At 37.3% G+C, this 21,918-nt stretch overlaps 2 protein-coding genes across 2 annotated transcripts in view; one reads left to right on the top strand and one right to left on the bottom strand.

The window, feature by feature from the left end:
- The window catches only part of CHDH (choline dehydrogenase), a 9,086-nt gene extending 8,264 nt beyond the window's left edge, over positions 1 to 822 (top strand). Inside the window, exon 7 of the mRNA XM_009075229.1 lies at positions 315 to 822. Within this exon, the coding sequence (XP_009073477.1) occupies positions 315 to 733 (419 nt within the window). The 3' untranslated portion in view covers positions 734 to 822. The remainder of the gene's footprint in view (positions 1 to 314) is intronic.
- Positions 823 to 5,150: 4,328 nt separating this feature from the next.
- The window catches only part of CACNA1D (calcium channel, voltage-dependent, L type, alpha 1D subunit), a gene marked incomplete at its 5' end in the record, with an annotated part of 118,408 nt that continues 101,640 nt past the window's right edge, over positions 5,151 to 21,918 (bottom strand). The window contains 8 exon segments of the mRNA XM_009075230.1: positions 5,151 to 7,364; positions 8,536 to 8,856; positions 9,563 to 9,684; positions 13,166 to 13,329; positions 15,600 to 15,749; positions 16,650 to 16,676; positions 16,976 to 17,340; positions 18,876 to 18,992. Coding sequence (XP_009073478.1) covers positions 7,071 to 7,364; positions 8,536 to 8,856; positions 9,563 to 9,684; positions 13,166 to 13,329; positions 15,600 to 15,749; positions 16,650 to 16,676; positions 16,976 to 17,340; positions 18,876 to 18,992 — 1,560 coding nt within the window.

Here is a 21,918-nt window from a genome sequence, read left to right as displayed (position 1 = left end):
TGCATCTCATTTGCTTCTCTGTCCTGAGACTAATGTCCTTGACTAGATATTTGGTACAGTGAAATAAAGAGGAATTCCTCATAGCTCACCTATTCCCTTTTGGGATTGTGCAATGTAAGTGACAGTTTTGTTCATAGAGAAGATAAATATCTGTTACTTTGAGAAATATTCTGCTTTATCATGGCATTCAGCAATAAGTGAGAGGCTTTCCCTCCAGCCTTTTTTCTTCAATGCTTTTTTTTTCTATTATGCATTCTGTATGCATTGGTAAATTAAAGGTGTACTTACGTTTTTCTTATTTTCACTCTATGCAGAAAGAGATATTTGGGAATTCCGCCAGTGTGTCAAGTTGACCAGAGAAATCTTTGCTCAGAAAGCTTTTGAAAACTTCCGTGGGCCTGAAATTCAACCCGGAAACCACGTTCAGTCTGACAAAGAAATAGATGCTTTCATAAGGCAGAAGGCTGATAGTGCTTATCATCCTTCCTGCACCTGTAAAATGGGTCAGCATTCAGATAGCACTGCTGTAGTTGATCCCCAAACAAAAGTCATTGGCATTGAAAACTTGAGAGTAGTAGATGCTTCCATCATGCCCAGTATTGTCACTGGAAATTTGAATGCCCCAACTATCATGATAGCAGAGAAAGCTGCAGATATAATTAAGGGCCTCCCATCACTTCAGGAGAAGAATGTTCCTGTATACAAGCCTAAGACCTTGGAAACACAGAGATAAATAAATATTCTCATCCTTTCACATCTTTTGCTACTTATGCTTTCATCAGCACATTGGTATGTCATACTGAACATGCCAACATGATAAATACCATGCAAAACAACATATCTTATTAAAATAACTATTAATTTGAACCATTTTTTTGTTAAACTATCTACTAATTTTGTTTTTAATCAGCTGCCTTAAGTTACTAATTTTAGTTAAATATGATCTTTTGTGGTACTATTCAAATTTTTTGCTGAAGATAAGCTGTTTCTAAATGACAAGACAGTTGTGCACATAAGCCAGAAATACTGTGCAACTGCATGAGGAATGGAAGACATTAATGTGTGCTACTTTGAAAATCATTATGGTATGCCTTGTTATTTAAAGGAAGGATTTTAACTGCTGTGAGAATGTTACCCTGGATAACAGCTAGTCAGCAATCCCCACATCCTGCAAAGAATGGTTAAGTAAATACAAGCACTTATGCAATTTCATATTCACAGGCCAAAGCAGTTTATATCAGGATTCACAGGACAGAGAGGAACCTGTATGTGCTCAAAGCTTTTCAAATGTGTTTTTTATGAGAGGAATGCACAGTTTACAAATCCTCACTCAAAGTTAGATTTTGCTATACTCAGCAATCTTAACTATATGGGATCAGGAAGAAGACATTCACTGTATTTATCAGAAACTTATTTTTCTAAAAAATGCAGAGCAGGAGCTGATTTTTATAAAAATCTACTGGAAAACTGGAATGTGTCCTCAGTTGTTTTTTGTTGTTGGGTTTTGTTTGTTTGTTGGTTGCTTGCTTTTTTGTTGTTGTTGGGTTTTTTCCACAAGCAGCTTAGTAGAATTCCATTCACAATTTAAGCTGATTTAGTTGTACTACTTTATCAGTCAGCGCAGATCTGCACTTCCTGTAACATCCTTAAAGTCACTGGTCTTTGTACAAAGATGATTGTGTGCAAAAGATATTTTTCAGCAAATATTCTGAATGGTGCCTTGCTATCACTCAAATTTTATTAAAAAAAGAAATCACAGCCAAACTACATTTAAAATGAAATGTTAAAGTAACTGGACAAGGTCAAAGATTGATGATAGGGGAAGAGAGCTTACTAAATTAAAAGATAAGTAGCTTATTCAGTGAACCAATGCTATATTTTAGTTAGGACTTAAATCTTTGCTTTATCTTCAGGTGTGTAAATTAAGACATGTAACATTGCATGTCAGTTTTCTGTGTCAATCCAACTTTCAGGTACTCATTTTTTTTTTAAAACCAACAAAACTAAACTAATGAAACTGAACTCACTGAATGAAATTGAATCTATTGATTAGTTTCTGTTTATTAAGTATTGCAAAATAACTTCTGACTAAGAGATTGTCAAATCATAAGGTAAAAGCTTCTGTAGCCTAAGATTGCTCAGGACTTGTGGCAAACAGAATAAAACCCTTGAATTTTACACCATTTGAACAGATTGTAGGAAACCTTGCTGACTCAGATGTTGGCTGGAGGGACAGCTGCAGATGTTTAAGGCAGATACTTGTACCTGGTGCTGCTTGCTGTAAAGCAGTGACTGGAAGCCCTGCAGCCAGCTGAGGGACAGGACTTAATTCATTAGTGTCTGCATAAAGATAAATGGAAATACTGAAGATGGAAGGTGATAGCAGTGAACTCTGCTCCAAAAGGAGACAGGTACACCCTTTCTATGTGTCTGATGCATTCTTTTGAAAGGAGGGGAAAAGAGTATTTCAAGTGATAGGTGATTGATTAGCTGAGTTTAAAAGACAATTGATCTGATGTAGCTGTGTTTGAGAAAAGCGTGGCTGGCATATGGGGTACCTTTTAATGGCAAATAACTGTTATTCTGCACCTGTGACTCTGAGATTTTCCTCTAAAGGTATTTGCTAAGTGTCTCAGTGGCATTTGGAATACAATTAGGATGCTCCGGGTAATATATACTGGTGAGACTTACCACAGTCCTGGGCAGCTGAGAGGGGAAGCAGTTTGGCAAGACTGAAGGTCCTGAATGTGCAGATTTACAGCATGGGATTCCACTCTGGGCATGCAAGATGGGAATTGTTATTATGCAACTGCAGAGGATTAACTAGCCACTGGCTTGCATAACTTACCACTGAACGTGCACAGGGCTATCCTCTGCCATTATGTCAAGCTCTAAAAAGATGAGTAAATTGCAAGGTTAGATATCCATGCCAAACTATGTGTGTCCTCTTCAGGTACATTTTGCTGCACTGAGCAGTCAGATAATTGGGCATTTCTTCTGAAATGTCATTTTTTCTTGCAGTTCTGAACATTCATAGACACCTTGCATATTCCTCCCCTTTTAAACACTTAAATATTTTCATGTTCTTAATGCATTATTAGCCTCACTGCTATAGAATGTTGAGGCTCCTTCATAACATTTCTTTGATGCAGTGCTAAAGAAATGGCTGAAAGTTTTGTTGCCCTGGGGAAATCTTTAGGTAACACCAATTTTCCATTAGTTTCTCCTGCGTTATATCTGGTTGATAATATTGAATTCCTGTTAAAATTGTTCTTTTAGCAGAGTCAAGTCTGCTAAGGGACATTTAGGTCCAAAATATTCTAACATGCCCCATGGAGCACTGGCAGTGTGCTAGCTAAAATGAACCATCCTTTACACCTTACTGGCTTGCAGAACATAGGATGATAATTCCAGAGTTATACTTTAACAAAATAATACAGTGTGATTATTCCCAATTCTACCCAGATATAGATTTTTGCTATAAATATGCAGATGATACAATATTATGTATTCAAAACTAGTTAACTGTAAAAGCTTTTGAGGCAAGAATTTACGAGTTACTAGACCTGCCAGCATGGCTTGAACCAGCAACAGTATTGCAAGTGAGACCACCAGCATTTCCATGGTAATAGTTTGCCGCAGATGCTTCAGACAAATGGAGGTCTCTGGCTAGGGACAATGACATTAAGAAAGAAAAGTGATCAAAACCAATTTTTTTTGTACACACATTTCAGTTCACTTGCTTTAGTATGAGAAGGGCTTTTAAAAGCAGCAGAAAATAGCAGTCTTTGTTAAACTGCATTACATTTATGTGTTTTGTACACCAGAAATTCTAATGTTTTGGCAACTTAAAATCCTTTCCAAGTGTCTGATTTCAATTAGCCTGCAACCAAATGAGGCAGCTATATAAACACTGGAAAACTGTGAAATGAGCTTGGAACATGCATTTTTTATAAAATAAACACAGAAACAGATTTTGAGGAAAAATAAAAGCATCTATACTTTTTATATTATAGTTAAAATGAAGAGTTATTGTGAAGAGAACACAAGCATCTCTTATTACAGCATTGTAATTTTTAGTCTCAATTCTTCTGTCATCCAAGCTCAAAAAAAGGACATTGTTCAAATAAGAATATATTTTATAGATTCACCTTTTCAGTGAATTTACTTCACTGTAAAAGACTTAGCAGTATTTAATTCTTTTCTAATGTTTTCTATCATTACATACATATATAAACGAATTTGGAGACTCATAAAATATGCTTTAATTGTTGAGAGAAGTTCTACTTTTTCTGCATTGAGTACTTAGTATGATTGGTAGTAGTTTAAGGGTGTCAATTACCACGTAATTGTGCATACATTCATTACTATTTTCCATATACTTCTGGAGTAAAATTGAACAGGAATCCTATGTATCCATACATATATTCTCCCTTAAACCATTAACTTCATAGAACATGCTTTGTAACTACTTTTCTTTCATTGTTTATTTCTGCAAACACTTTTCTATCATGAAATAGTTTATCTACCCTAAAGAGTATCTCATGAAACTATTAAAAGCTAAGGACTAACAGCAAGAAAATACAGTGAGATCAGCATATTTTCCTGTCTCCTTGGACAAATCATTAATTAAAACCCTCTGTCATTCAGCTCAATTTTTTTCAATGTTTAATTTCAGTTGCCTTTAAGGTGGTTTTCAGAAGTGGCTGTACCACAGCTGGTGGAACTTTGAAAACTGCTCGGTGTTATTTCACAGGGATACCAAATCCAGAAAGCTCCATTTTGGCCTCCTGGAATTTGTTTCTGTAAGCTGGCAAAGGGTACCAAAGTGACTGCTGCTGGGTAACCTACCCAAGTGTTTCCCAGCAGACAGCAGAAAAAATCTGTTTTGATGTTTTAGGAGATTTTAGCCAAATTTTCTTAATCCTTTCCATAGTTCTTTATCTATCAAAGTAATAATTCCTTTTTCATATGAATAACTGCTTTATTTCTTTCTGGCTAACAGCAACCATTCATAAAAGACTTGCATGCTATGACACTGTAGACTGATACTACATTCCACACATTCCCTCCCATTCTTCACACATTGCAAACAGAATTTAACCTTTGGAGTTTCTTGGTGAGAAACTAATAGTAAAAGGACTCCCAAGTATAATAAAATTATTACACAGTTTTATTTTGAAGAACATTTTGCATTTGTTTTAATACAAAATGATGTAGGTCAAGAAATAATTTACAAACCTTTAAGTTCTTATCCTGGCATTTGAAATAAGAATGATTTCAGAGGAAGTCTGTAAGCTATTCATAGGAAACTGTCATTATGTACAAAATGTTTATTGACATGTTTTAAACATCACATTTGTAAAAATGTGAACTGGATTGCTATCTAGCATATGAACTACAGGTAAAACCTGATAAGATAACTTGTTAGAACAAGTCATTGTTATCCAGTGCTAACAAAATAGACAGTAGCTTTCAGTGTGTTTTAATTATCCTCCAAGGTCATTTCAGCCTCAAAGTCATTTCAGGGTTTTACTGCATTGTGAACAATATCGAAGCCCTCTCTTGATTGCATAAAAATAAATCTTTGAAAATAGTACACATAGAACAACAGAAAGGCAGAGGCAATAAAATAGTATACTTTTCATATCAAGGTTTTTGGTTCTGTGTAGAATCATTTTATCACATTTCTTTCTAAGCAGAGCAAGTACTACTGAAGTAAAGCATTTTCATTTACCTGGGAAATATTTTCTGCCCAATATGATTTCTGTGTCATATTAGGGTATGTAGGCATTAAACTTTGTCAAGACTAACTGTCTCATGACCAGCAATAACCTGGCAAGAATTTGCCAAGTTTTTATTAATTTTTCAACATGGGATAAATATAAAAATAAAAATCAGACCTTAAGTTTCACTCAAAAAAAAAGTTTAAAGAACTTTAAATCTTTTACCTTTCCAAATATATGACTGTAAATAGTCAACTGTGCATCCCTTATGCAGAGAGATTCTTTTGACTCAATTATTTAAAAAAAAAAAAAAGTCTGTTCTGTTGCCAAGTTCAAACTTGACACTTTATCCCAAAAAGAGATTTACACTGAGAGGTGGCTCTATTTAAATATTTATGCTATAGATCTATATATTCCAAGTAAAAATACTTCTATCTAGAATTCTGTGGAGAGTTACAATAATTAGGGTCCATAAATATTGCTGCAGTTCAATTACGGTACAATAATTACAAAATATAGAACATCTCTTTACAAATACAAATCATTGTATATTACAATTAATTTACAATATTTTCTACTATATAATTTTTAGCAAACTATCTTATCTAATTCTACTATAACCTGGTTGCAAGTGCATTAGTAAGAATGCAATTATTCCAGTATATTTTGCCCTTAACGTGATAGTCATAAAACAGACTATCTGAATGATATTTTCCTATGTAAACTGATGTTACATATGACAGATTATTCTTTATATAACTTCTTTTTCCAACAATCTCTAACAGATAGAGCATGACAAACTGTATTTTAGAAGAGCATTAAGAAAAGAAATCAGGAGGCAAGTTTGAAAACAATGTTAGAATGGATATGCAACGTGTAGCTGATATGCTATTGAACACTGAGGTAATGACATTATTGGTTGTCATCGCTCATCTCATGTTGCTGTTTCCCACACAATTCTGTGCCAGACCTAGACAGACATTTTCACTGACAAAATCCTGCTCTACTAGGAAGGACAGCAGCACAAGGTTGAAAGACAGGCAAGATATTACACCTCAGAATCCTGCTCTAGCCCTCATAAAACTGATTGTCACAATCTGCTTTGTTTCAAAATAACCTTATTCCTACAGAGGAACTGAAGATTCTGTGGGAGGAGACTTGACAAACTGCAGCTCTGATCACATTTCGGCAACCTGGAGATAATAAATTTATTAGTTATGGCTTCCTTGAGGTGTGACATCACTCGTACAAAACTTTGATTTGTTATTCACTCCAGCTAGTGCCTAGCATCTTTAAACTATGAGGCACTTTTTCTGTTATTAGAATCATTCTCCTTGGTAAATACTATAAGCTTGTAATGCATATCATTTCATCAGCTAAGTCTTCTTCATATCGTCCCGTTTCGGGTTCTTCATCACTGTAGCCAGGACCAAAATCTTGAAGTTCATAATCTTGTCTGCTTAAAATGGGAAACATATCCCCATTGGTCCCATTGCTAATATTTCCATTGAGAAGATTACTTGCTGCACTTTCCATCTCATCAATAGTCATGTCACATGCATCAGCTATCTCGTGTTTTGTAGCTGAAACAAATTTAGGGTCCTTCGCATACCTTCCCAGGCCTTCAGATATAAGTACCTGGCAGATGGAGGGGAGAGAGTGAGATATACAGTGCAGTTATAGAACAGACAGATCATTACGTTTCTCATTTGTGGAAAAAACTAGAAACCCCTTGCTGAATCCCTACAGTAACCCCCAGCTAAACTGTATGTGTAAAGAAAGTTGCATCAAAGGTCTCCAAAGCACACTGGGTCAGGTATGTGATAATGGAACTGATGTTGCACTACATCTGATGTTTCTCTTTACAAATCTGGAAGTAGTCTTTGATAAACATCAATCATCAGGCTGATGCACTAAAGACAAGAATTAATACAGCTCAGATGGTGCAATTAGAACAATTGCCTGAAACACAGAGTTTTATATGTTCTCAGTGCTTTAGAGTATGTGGACAAAAGATGTTGAATTCCCATTTGCAAAAAAATGTAACAGGTATTGTTTAGCTCATAGCAATGGAAAGGAAGTGATAGATTGAAGCAAGAACAGTAACTATAATTCAGAAATGCTGTACACACTTTCTCTTCAAATATTTTTTTATATAAAGGAGAATTCTTAACATTCTTTAGTATACATACAATCAATCCTTGTAGTTGTTATTCACCTCTCTGCATTTAGTACACTGATTCATAGAATCATCATAGAATCATAGAATTTAGAGGTTGGAATGGACCTTACAGATCATCTAGTCCCAACCCCCTGCCATGGGCAGGGTCACCTCCTCACTAGATGAGGTTGCTCATGGCTTCAACCAGCCTGGCCTTGAACACCACCATGGCCACATTCATAGAGTTTTTGATCTTTTATTCAGATTACTACAAAAATGGTGATCTATTTCTATAGAAACAACAGAGAGGACAGGCATATGCACCATCTCTTCCTTACTGCCATTGTGGAAGGATACTTCAGAACTGACCCTCATCTAGAAAACTTAACTTTCAAAATTCTGAACTATCTTCAGTTCTCTGATTAATCTCACACTAATGTTAATATCTGGATTCAGCAGAAATCCTTTACTCCATGACAACTACGAGTAAGCTCTCCTCTTTGCCTAAAACCAGTTTGGGGCTATGAAACTGAAAATACCACATTTTCAGAGAGTTAATGTGAACTGAACCATATGCTTTTTAAAATTAACACAAAAACTGAACAGACACACGTTCTTGGCTACTCCGGAGGTTTCTGTAATACTTACCGCTTCTACCAAACTGTCTGCACTTCTCTGCTTGTCACTGTGTTTATGCCTAAAGTCATTCGGTACAGTTAAATTGGCTGGTGTGAATGTTCGGTAGGAAATGTCAGGGTCATCTGTGTACCAAGAGCTCCTATGCAAGGAAGGCAGGCTACCATTCATGTGCTCTGTAGAATCAGCCCTATCCACCTGGATTAGAGGGGTGTAATACGGAGTACGGTCCCTGTTGGGAGGGGTGGCAGGTGGGGTAGCCCAGGAACGCGTTGAACGACTTGGTGAATGTTTATGAGCTTTGCTGGAATCCAGACCTGCAACAGCCATGACCTGGTAAGGGGAAGAATTTTAGAAGTTAGTGATTTCACATGCTCAGTCATACTCATTTCTCATTTCAGCAGTTAGTTCAAACCAATTTTTCAGGCAGCAGCTATGCAAAATTATCATTTTTCCCATGTGCAATAGCCATGTAAAGAAGGAACAGGACTGAAACTGGTAAACTGGTATTTTTTTCTACTTTTACTCATATCACAAAATCTTGGCATCAGCATTAATAAAGAAAAAATTTTGCTTATACAATATATCAAAGAAAGCCAAGTATGAAAACATGACTCTGTCCTGCAAGGACAGGATAGGAAGCTATTAGCATTTTCCAAGCCAGGCACTGAGCCTCAGAAGATGAGTATGTTGTGCTTGCAACTTCTCACAAATGGAGGTGAGTAACCACATTGGCAAAGATTAATAGACAACTGCTGTATTATGTGGTCCTGCTCAAAATTCCTTAGGGCACCCTGACTCTTTGTGGATGCTTAAAGAGCCAGAAGTCAAAACGCTCACTCTCAGTGTTTTGTACAAGGTCCATGCTTGAGAAACCTTGTGTGTGTCCAGCAACCAACTTACACTTAGCCTAGAAGTCACACAACAGCAAACAACATAATACACTAGTGCTGTTTCAAACAACGATGAAAGTCAGAAGTACAATACAGAAGCTGGAGAGATGTCATACATTATTAGTTGAGTAAGAGTTTGCATTTACCTGCTGCTGCATTAAGTGAAGGGGTAAAGCAGTGCGATGGTGAAAATTAGGAGAGAGTGGTATCTCATCTTGACTACTTTGTCGGCGGAGGCATTCGAAGTTAAAGGAAGATCGTCTGTGTGCTACAGGGAAACCAGAATTCATTAGGAAAATAGCATATTTTCCTTAAAAGTCTATTATTTCCAGAATTCCAGTGTGAGTCAACTGTGACACAAATAAGAACAGATCCCCCAGTAAAAAACAAGTTGTGCTAACAGAAGCAAGCAGCTGGTTATAAGATAAAGGATAGATTCATCATGGGAGCAAAAGCAGTCCTAAGTAGAAATCATATGAGCACCCTAACATGACAGAATCTGAAGCAGCTGTTTCACAAAAAAAAGCACTTGTGTGATGCAGCTGACTGGTTCAGACACTCAGCTGCAGAGTTTTGCCATAAACTGCTGAGAGTTTCCTCATTCTTCCCCATGGTTTCAAAATCTTGATTCTAATGAACCAGACTTCCCAAAGGAAATACCCAATCCCCAATTCCTTGGAAGCAATGTGCAACATTAACAAAGCTGACTCATGTTTTCAATTCCTGATGTTTATTCTGTTGCTGAGGACAATGATCAGCCATGGTCTCAGCTGTAATTCGTGTAAATGCTAGAAAGGAAAAAGGAGAAATTTAAACTGGATCAAGATATTAGGCTGATGTGGAAATGTTCCAGCTGCTATTGGTGAAAGCCTGCAGAATGCTGGGAAGCACATGGGTATCATTCCCCTGTGTTAGCTCCAGTGCAAAGGAAGCCTTGATGCTGAGCAGCAGCTGGAACCCAGATACATCCTCACTGCTGTGAGCATTATAGTGGAAAAATGGAAAGAATCTGACTGTACCAAGCAATGATACAAAATTGTACTCTCTTGAAACTGATTGAAACTCTTCTTGGTATCTTTTTTTCCAACACCAAGAATTTTGTGAACAGAAGTGAAATGTTAAGTGCCATAGGCTTAGGATTCCTCATAGTTATCATGAGATACTTAATGCTGGATACTAACAATCAAGGTTCTTGAAAGAGCCATTGGATGAAAACAGGCACCTCAAGGAGGTGATATGGTCCCCTTAATGCAAACTTTGTCTCTCTTTCCATTGTCTCTATGGTAAATTCAAATACAGGAATGTAAGCCTTAGCTCCTGGATCCTAACATGTTAAATGTCCCAAAAGCAAAATGAATAAAAAGCAACCCAAAAAGTCCCCTCATCCAAAACAAGACACTTCTGTACACATGCTTTTTCTGCAGAAAAGAGTCTGAAAGAACATCTTAATCATTTCTCAGTACACTTCTAGAAGCTTCTCAAATACTTTTCTGATGAGTTTGGTATGAAAGCACCTAGAAAGCTTGACATGCAGCTCAATTTACTGACTGCAGTACTCAGCCAAGGTACACTTGGACTGAATCCAGATGTTAGCACAAACTGTTTAATGCAATGCTGCAAGTCCTTTTGTTTTTCTTTTTCCTTTCTTCTTCCTTTATGTGAGAATAGCAACTTTTCAATATCTGAAGGGCCTATAAGTAGCTGGAGAGGAACTCTTTATTAGGAACTACAATGATAGGACAAGGGGTAATGGGTTCAAACTGAAGGAAGGGAAGTCTAGGTTAGCTATTAGAAAAAAGTTTTTTCCTGTGAGGGTGGTGAGACACTGGCACAGGTTGCCCAGGGAGGCTGTGGCTGCCCCAACCCTGGCAGTGTCCAAGGCCAGGTTGGATGAGGCCTTGAGCAGCTTGGTGTGGTGGGAGGTGTCCCTGCCTGGGGCAGGGGGTTGGGACTAGATGATCTGTAAGGTCCTTTCCAACCCCTAAAATGCTATGATTCTCATATCAAGGCTTCCTCCCCAGGCCAAATAGCCCAAACACTAGTTACAAATAATAGATTTTAGCTTCCCTTAAAATCTGCTCAGATACTGAGCCTCTAAAATTTCTCAACTGTGTTCCTGAACATTAAATAAATGGTTATGACAGGAGGCCTGACCTGTATGGTATCACTGAAGAATGTTTCTTTTATTATATAATAATATATTTTGCCGCAGCCTTTCTGTATCTATGAACAGCCTGAGATTGCACTTCAGATATATAATGATCTCACTACACTGTCTCTGAGATACTTTTAAATCTATACCTGCATTTTCTTTAGGGTATCTGATACAGGAATGGACTGAAACCCAATTTTTTGCTCACAGGGTCCTAGCGATCATCCTTCCACAGATAAATGTGACTCTGGCTGCTAGCATCATCAGAATGAAAGACAACTCTGGTTTTGCTAGAAAGCCAATTCACCTTATAGCAGACAAAATGTGGAGATTTCAAGAAACAATCCTGTATCGTCCTGCCTGGCTGGCACTGGTTCCAAAGACACATATAACAGACCTGGCTGTGCTGACCACACTCTGTGTGAGAATGCCTGTAGGGACACTGTGGGGTTGCATGGAGCTCAGTGTTGTTTCTTGTGCACCAACACGAAAAGGCCTTAAAAAGAGGTTTCCTTTGCAGCTGAAGTGCCACCCCAAGTATCTCCTCCTCCCTGTGAAGTGTCAGAGGTCAAAGACCAAAATCCAAGAGTTTTGAGTCTGCCTAGTTGCACCAGAGGATTAGCACTGCTAATCTCTGCATTATGACCTGTAACATACAAAAAAAAGTACTACAAGATAAGAAGCATGAGAGCTTGCAGAAATGCAGATAAAGCAATATTGTTCTTGAGATAAGGAAAAACCAAGGGAAAGATGCTGGGAAGGGAATAAATGAAAATTAAAGAAACAGGTAAAAATATCTGTTGATCATGTTAATTCAATCTATAAATCAAACATTTTCTCCCTCAGAAGAAACACAGAATATTAAGCATAGTTCCTGACATGGCAGAATAAAGTGCCAGTGTGAATCTGAAATAAGATGCTTAGCTCAGCATAACACTTACTTTTCAGAGCAACCTGTGAAACATGTTAAAAAGCTAAAGGCAATTCAAAAGTAAGGAAAGAAAAAACCAAAGTACCATTAAAGCCCACCCTTGGTTTTCTTTTCCTTGAAAATTATCCTACTTCAGCCACTAGTCTTTACTGAAACAGTATGAGGTAAAGATGTAAATTAAACTGATGACAACATCAATAAGCAGCATAACTGCTGGGACACAAGGGAAGTGCCAGCAGGTGTGTCACTAGCGACACAATGGCACCGACTGACAGCAACATTGCATCTGTAGCTGTGAATAAAGGGCACACTGATTGAAACCCTCTGCTCAGACTTCCAGAGCAAGCTAACTTTGGCATTCTACACTGCTCTTTCTTCATAATCAAATCAAGTCAAAACTACCAATTAAACTGGGTTTCTTACATCATTGGATAAGCAAGGCAAGATACACTAGAAAGACTGACTTGTAAGCTAGGATCCATAGAGTCTGACCAGTCTCTCAGGACAGACAGATATTTCTGCCACACACAATAACCCACTGGCCAAAGCAATCAAGAAATGGCACGTTTGAAATCCAAGTTAAAAAGAAGCCTTTTTATCTGGAACATGTCTGAATGCATTTAAATAACTCTACATTTGCAAACAAATTGTTCGCAATGAGCTTACGTGGTGGTGTTGGAGGTAGCAGCCGTCTCCTAGGAGATCTTTTTGTATCATAACAGATCTGTGAATCATCTTCCTCAAAAAACCCATGTGGGTGATGATAACCTTTTGGTCTCTCAAAATCTGAGTCATGGCAGTGATATCTACAGCGGTAATCATACATGTGCCTGCATTTAAGATACAATTAAGAAAGTGTTATTTCAGTGAGATTCTGTAAATTGATGCATTCATTTTCTTCTATAAGATCTTCAGGTCTACTTCTCGTCCTGCAAGATAACTAAACATTACATTATATAATTTCACAACTTAATTTTAAAATCCAGTTTCTGCATTGAAAGTGATGTTTAGATAGTGAGCATACACTTTGGTACTAGTCTAGTTACATAGTCAGAGTTCAGGTGACATTTTAATCAAATTATATTTTCAGTGAAGTTATTCTTATCAGTACAGGCCAAAATGAAAGACCTCAGTTGCATGTGGCTTAAAAACAAATTAAAAAACCTATTCTCTTATCCTCCTGCCATGCTCTTGTGAACCCTGGGCAATGTGTGGGAGCACAGACACTCAGAGAATGGATTTTAGCCTTTTACATACCGAATAATTCTCTTGTTTAAAATCTGACCTTAGACGAGTGTTATTTTCCTCTAATTATCATATAAAATACTAAGTGACCTGAGAATTCTGTAGAATTTAGCTTTCATGGAAATCTTAGCTTTTATGCAAACAACACGATGCAGAGTAGGGTGCCAGTCTTGCCAGAATTCAGACAGTCAGCATAGGAGGAGAAGGAGGAGAAGAATTAAGCATGTCTGGCACTTGTGCATGTGCACTTATGGATCTAAGATAAAATGGAAATAAATTCCTCTACTTCTGCACTGGACTTCAAAAATAAAAAAAATACTGACCAAAGTGGAGGTTATTTCTGAGATGTTATTGAATTTATTCAGCACAAGGGAACATAGCTATTGCAAGGAAGACAAACACAATCTTGTGAAAGCATATATCTTTCTACAAGATCATGAAGAGATGGATATTATGGAATTTAAAATAATTTTTAAATCACAGGATATTTGAGAAACAGGTGCATTTATTTTCCATTTAAATAGAAAGGTCTTCAGTATTACCAAATATAAGTTCTGTTCCATGACAAGTTGATAATCAGAAAACACTGGAACGATCTTATATTTTAAAAACTAACATCAGAAGAATGTTAGGACTTCCTCCCAAAGTAGCAGCCAAACACTGCCTGAACAACTGGAAACCTACTATTTGCATACAGGAGTAGCCCCAATGCCACGTTAGGCCCTGCCATGCTGCCAAAGCCATCAGTGCCTGAAGCCAATGGCACAGTGCTCAAATCAAACCCGTCTGGTAATGCTCAAAGCCAAACAAACTCAGGAGCCACTGTTCTCAAGTTAGAAAAACCCACTCCAGTCTAATTCTGAAGAAACTGTGTGAAACAAAGTTGCAGAGAAAAGCTTACATTTACCAAAATTAAATCAAGGCCTTTTCTTCTTAAATCTGAAATTAAGCTATCAAATGCAAAGATCACAGGAGTTACAAACACAGGATTAGGCAAGAGTTGTTAAAAAACACTACTGGGCCTTGGGAAAACCCTACTGGACAGAAATACTATCATGAACTAGGACACCATTTCAAGTTTTGGCCAGCAAAAACAGAAATTAATTGGAAAACTGAGAGGAAGCAGGTTACAAAACTAGCATTCTGCAGTTGCAGCAAGGAGCCCAAGCTAAACACAAATTTGGACATGATGCAGTAATACAAATTTGTAAGAATTCCTAGTTGTTGAAGGAACTCAAGTGATGGCATTTCCATAAAGCTAATGAAAAAAAACTTAAAATACCTATTCCAAACATATTAAGGCCAGGACAACTATGACTGTGTTCAGTACTTGTACTAAAGAGATAAATAGTGGTGCCAAAAGGAGGATTATTAATAAATGGGTATAATGACAATTCTCAAAAGGAAGTTCTTCAATTCTTTACTGGTCCAGCTAGTAGCACCTTGTGATCTCAGTTCATAGTTTACCAGTTTCACCTTTCTTTTTAAGCTAAATCAGAAGAGGAAAACCACTTCTAAATGTTCCTCTTGCTAAGCTGGACCTTCCAGAGTACATGAAATTTTATTTACAAATGAAATGATCCTGTGGTTATGCACTAGCTAGTTGATACTCAGTGCAAAGGAACTTTTTGCTTCCTTTGAATTTGGTACAGAAGTTTTGCTGGAGTCAGCACATGATGCCAAACCCTCAAGATCTTTGATACACTCTCTATTCCTACTCATCATTTCACTTGCCAGCAGTTGTGGAGTGTCAAATTCATTAGAGAACTTTCAGTGTTACTGAGCTTAGTGAAGCCCTTACAGCTATGTACCTAATGTATTGAAATGTTTTTCCCAGTTTAACAAATATCCTCACCTGTTTCCTGACAACATAGTGTCATCTTCATAATATTCTTCTCCACTAAAATATTCCTGCTCTCCCAAATAATGATCATCATTGCAATAGTCTTGGACTTCATGTTCTTCACGGCAAATAGTGGGTCGACGTCCATCACCAGTGTCAGATCTGCAAGTAGCAAGAACATACTTCTTTTTTCTCTTTATATGAATTTTATATTGCTAATTTTATACACAGTTCTTTTAATGTGCTTCCAAGAGAAAACAAAATAAACAAAGACAAGCATTAACAACTCTCTGGATCAGAACAAGGTGTTACAGTAGTGCATAGCACTGCAGTTCAGAACGTGACTAATTTATCTGTTTCTTAAAGATGATCTCCCTTTATTTCCTTATGGTACAAATAGGAAAATCATTAATAAGAAGATGCTCAATGAAGTCAAATACATTTCAGACATTTTTACAAAAGAAACGAATGACATTCAGTCATTTGAAGAAACACAGTCTCTCTTGAGTATCTGATGTTTGCGAAATGGCTAAAATATTAAGGAGTTCTCAGGTATCCTAAGAAAAATCTGAAACAGGTATGCAAATCTAGACATTAAAACCAGCACTGAATGTCCATTTAGCAACACACTTCAAGTAAACCAACTGATCCTAATTGTAAAAGTTATCTCAGAAAATATTCAGGCATAAGACTAGAAAAGATTTTGGGCCTCCTAAAAACAGAACTGCATACATTAACATGTACCAAAGCTAACACCAGTGGTTTTTCCAGCCTTTGCAAGTCAATTTTTAACAAGGGCTACCATCAGGTGTGATCTTTTAGCCTGTTGAAAACTGCACAACTCTGCCTGGCATTTTAAAAGGGCTTGAATAATTTTGAACTTTACCAGAAGTTTACACTTTTAGAATGGGAATTGGAAATTGGACTTAGAAATTGACACTTAAGTTATTAAGCATATGCACTGCCATACAGTTAATTTTGAAAAGAAAAAGGAAAACAGAAAAAGAAAAGGAGAAAAACTACTTTGTCCTCTTCAATTATGTCATAACAATATCAACTCACCTAATATATGTTTCATAGTAGCGTGTTCTATCCAGGTAAGCCATGAAAACAAGGAGAAATGTATTTTAAAAACAAGTCATTTAGAGAAATTCTTTGGTGATTACAATGTCTGCGCTGTAACTAGTAATTCCACTTTAAGGAAAACTGTTAGTTTCAAACCTTGTTAAATTTACATACGTTTCCCATACATCAGAGCTCGATTTTAAATGCATTTCATACATCAGTAGGCCACAAAACTCAAGCTTCAAATTAATTTCCCTTAGCATAAGTTTCTTATAGTGTATTTACAAATTTATTTACAAGCAAATACTTATTTGTAACTTTACCTCCTACTGCTTGGCCTTCTACGCTTCTCATGGTCACTTCTGGAGTGTGAACGGTAACCGTTTTCAGATCGATGCTCACGATTTCCAAAACTTGTGTGTTTTGCATGAACTTTGGACATGTTGGCATTATTGAGATTGGCGTTTGTTGAGTTGGGAACATGCTTTCCTACTGAGTTGTGATTATGATGATTGTGGTATACAGAGTTTCCTGCCTGATGATATATATTTTTCTCAGTATCACTTGCAGATGGAATTGAAGGCCGCTGAACATGCAAGGGACGGTGTGTGGTGTTGATCTGTTGAAATGAATCTCGTCTGTCACTGCTAATGTGGTTTATGTGGTTGCCAAAGAGGGCACCATTCCTCTGTTTCAGGGGAAGAGAAAGAAAAAATTAGATCAGATACCTTAACAGAACATTTTTTTTATAGTGATAACTTACTTTTCTCTCCTACATGCATACAAAAGTAGCAACTCAAATAATCTGTGATTTTTCTTTCTAATTTTATGATGCTTCAGATGGGATCTCCTGAAGTGACAGATGTGATTGTGATAATGACAATATTGTATTTCAGAGTCAAACTGACAGTATACCGTGATCACTAATTATTCTTTTCCATACAACTAAATGTGACATATCCAGCTTTCTCCACATTTCATTACACAGGAGAAACCTAGATTCCCACATATGAACATGCACCAACTTCCTCAGAAAGGGATGTGCCTGCTTAATTTTTGAGAACTCTTGGGTGGAATTCTCTCCTGTTCTCCCAGAGCACCAGTTTGCAACAGTCGTCACTCAGACAGGATGAAGTGCCATGCAACAGCTCGCAAGCATATCTCAAGTAGGTAACATTCAGCTTCAGTGCTTCCATTCCTTCTTCTTGCAGAGGTACAAGAAAGAGTAGTTACTCTTTATCAGCCCTGAGAGTGTAATGGATGGTGAAAGAGAGAATGAAGTGCTAAGTTATGACTATGACATGCAGCTCTCTTTTACACCTGACCCAGATTATGTAGCCTCCCTGTCTAGCCAGGTGTGGGTCTTGGATGACAGCAGTCTGTCTTGAAGCTCAATCTAGAGAAGACAGGAGGTAATGATGGTTGGCAGAGAAATGCATCTACTGATGGTAGCTGCAGCACTGTCTCCAGTGCCACATCCTCCTTTTTGCAAAGGACAGCAGCAAGCTATGGGGCTTCTGACACAGTTACTGCAGAAGCATGCTTTTCCATCTGCTTCTTCTGAAATGCTTGGGGAAAATTACGTTTTCTTGCTGTCTGACAAGTGGTTTGCAGATTGCTTCTGGTTATAACACCAACTTTATGTGTTCACCATTAGGATAAAATAGCATCAAAGAGGAAAACAAGTACTTTTTTCTGGTTGATTCTTACTGATATCCCTCACAGGAAATTGGAAATTGGCATTTATATTTAGTTGACCTTTATGCCAGTCCAGGCCTTCTTTATAAAATATGCAGCACTATGTCTGTTGTGGTTTGGCTGCATAGAATCTCATGCTTTTCTTCCTAGCTACCACTGCAGAAGTTAAGACAATTCCAGTTTAAACCTTGCCACTATAAAAATTTGAGATGCCAAGTTCATGCCTTTTCTTAGGATCTGCTTAAGAAAAAATAAGAATTAATGAGAAAGACTTAGAGGCAGGAGAATCATCCTGCAGGAACTGCTTCCTAAATTTATGATGAAATGCAAGTGTCCTGGTAATACCATTTTAATAGATGTATACATAAAATATACTTATTAATAAAACATTTATATTTTGCTGATTTGAGGGGGTTTTACATATTGTAATTATTCTTGTTGCTATCATTATTCCATATTCAAGCATAAGCTCATTCTTTAATCTCATATGATAAAACAATTCACGTGGTTGTGTTCTGACATTACTTTATAAACATCTTCCTCCTCCTCTGGATTGTTTTCCTCTGGTTCATCATCTTGCAAGTCACAGGATATAGCTCGCCGTATTTCAGGGCCAATATCATGAAGTGTCCTTAGTCCTGCCTAAATCAATGACAATATCATAATACATTAGGAATGCAAATTTTGTTTCCTCTTTAATTACAGGTGTGTAAATTTATTTTAAAGGACAGTTAAGAAGTTTTTGTATCCTGACATCCATAGAGGATGCATCCTACCTTAAGTTTCTTTACTATCATTAACAAAAGGTTTATATATTCCAGTACAACCCTGTTGAGGTGATCACGTCTTTGTTATCACAGTGTAGATACTGACTAAAACACCACTGATGTTTATGGACTCCTACAGAAATAAAATTCATCTTATAATAAGGTATAAGTAATCAGCAAGAACAACAATAAAATGCATTTCAAGGAGATGTATATTTAATGTTAAAACATGTTTGCAGCCTGTGTCCATAAAGGAAATACAAGGAGATCTTTACTATAGCAACAGCAAATTTAGCAGAGCTCAGATGGAAAAGAAAGCAGTGAAATAATTCCAGCTCATCTGCACTGCACTCTGATATGCAGATATTTGATTTAAAGCTTCAGTTTAAAACCCATTTAGCTACAGCAGCATGGACCTCAGCGTATATCAGTTCCAATTCCTCTCAAGTCTGCTACCACAAGCAACCTTTAGGAAAAGGGATAATGCTGAAACTGTCAAGGTCAGACCTGCACATCAGAGAGGACACAGACATCATAACCATGTCAAGAATTCAGTGTTTCTATACAGACATGTCTTACTTCAAAAGGAGGTATTTTTCCTGCTTTAACTCTGGCTGTTATGGTCCAAAGCAAGAAACACAGTCTTGTTCTTCCCAACTCCTTTTTTTTATCTCCTCAGGTTCAGAAGAAAACAAAGATGTGTTTGTTTAACCCTTTACTAACACTACACTTACACTACTAAAAATCATGCACAGCACTTGGCTCAATTTTTTATTATGATCTAGAAGCCTTATTTGTTGGGAGTAGTTTTGCATTTTTGAAGGAGATGTGAGGGCTGATCCAGCCCATCAGAGCTGTACTTCTATGGCACAACACTTGCCCTGGGATGGCATGAAGATGTGCAGAGAATTTTGTGTTTCAGAGCTCCAGATGGAGCTGAAAGACCTTAGAGGGCTTGATCCCATTCATGATGTTCTCACACATGTTCCTGGGAGCACATCACAGTCAGATTGCCACTCAAAACAGAAACAGCTGGTCTGCTGGGGGAAAAAATGGCATTTACACAGTGTGGGCAATCAGAACCTGGAAAGGAATAAATGAAAAAGCTTTGAATCTAACAGTGTAGATTTACTACAGGCTCCTCTTCAGTTTTCACTCATACCAGTATTTCACTTCCTGAAAATAGCCCTTGACTAATCATATTAGCTACATGTATTTGGCAATTAAATTTTCTTCCTCAGGGATGAACTTTGAGAGTCATGCTATAATTGAACAAGGCTCTAAAAATCATTTACTAGGGAGTTAATATACAATACCCATTTCATGAATACATTGTGCTTTCTCCCACTTCCTATGCTAATTGCATAGTCAAAACCTTAGCAAGGTTGCTAATGTCATCATTTTGTAAGGTGCTAAAGGGAAGTAAAATTAACACTTTAAAGTACAGACTTTCAAGTAGAAGACCTGCTTTTATTTAGCAGAGGCAAAGGCAGTACTTATTTAGCAGAGGATTACTATTCTATTTTGGCTACTTGATCATTAGCAAGAATAGTCACTTGCATTTCACACTCACTGCCTGCTTACTTTATAGCAAAGAAAACTAAGTACAAAAAAGCCTCAAAGCTCCACTGACACTTTAACATAAACTGAGGTTAGCACAAACAGATTACAATGCAAGACCTACTAAAATAAGGAAATAAGCATGCAGAAAAATAGCTGAATAGACCCCTGCCATAGCAGTGAACATAAGAGACACGTGAATCAAGTCCTGATTCCCCAGAGTTATTCATCCTCACAGAGCTCATCTTCCCACGCTGACACTGAGTGCACTGCCCTACAACTACACAAAAGCTCTGTGTGCTTTCAGGTCCAACCCAGACTGCCTTCGAGCTAAGCCCTTCTGTGAACACAACACTCTCACACAGCAGTACTATACCTTTTAACCCTGACAGAAACTACTAGCTGATATTCCTGTCTGCCAAATTGTGCCAAAGTCCCACAAATAAATGCCTAGAAGCCAAGAAAAGCCACGTGTTTGACAGCAACATATTGAATAGTAATTTAATTTTGATTACATTTCCAACTGCCTTCTGGCTTACTTCTTGGTGAATTACCCCTCCTTTACTCAAGAGAAAGCAGGCAGCCTTTATCATCTCATCTCTCTTCAGTAATACCCATTTCCATGTAACAGACCTCTTGCAATGACACAGTCAGCAGTGGAAGCCAAAAACATGAATCACTGTATGTAAAAGTATATATTAGTTACACTAAACCCATCAGCTTTATTCACTCACAGCCAGTGCTGAAGCCATAGGCTCTACAAGCAACATCCTTCTGCAGAATTCCTCAGTTTATTTGCTCTAAAAGAACTACCTACCACAATTTTGTGAACTCTATCATTAAAATGACTACTCCCACGTACATTCTCACTTTACCTGGTGCAGTCTAACAGTATTCTAAGAAATGTTTTTATGACAGGGGAGCACTGCATCTGGGAGACAAGTTCTTATGCTGAGCTGATAAGACAATCCTTCATTAGATCAGTCAGATACCACTGAAGTGGGGCTGATGTGAAAACACAACAAATGTGTTTTACTTATACACCAGTGGGAAAATCTCTTCTCTGAAACACATCTGATGTCTTCTATGAAGACTGGAGAGGCAGCATGGACTGATCAAACATTTGATTCTACCTTCAAGCACTTCAGAATCAAATCAAAGATCTCTTATACAAGTATAAGAGCACACACAAAAATCAAACCAACCTTCCCCACATTTCTTGATTAGTTTTCACAGGGAAG

The sequence above is a fragment of the Acanthisitta chloris genome, unplaced genomic scaffold (genome assembly GCF_000695815.1).
Source record: "Acanthisitta chloris isolate BGI_N310 unplaced genomic scaffold, ASM69581v1 scaffold6185, whole genome shotgun sequence".
NCBI lineage: Eukaryota > Metazoa > Chordata > Aves > Passeriformes > Acanthisittidae > Acanthisitta > Acanthisitta chloris.
This window is presented reverse-complemented; position numbering and strand designations above follow the sequence as displayed.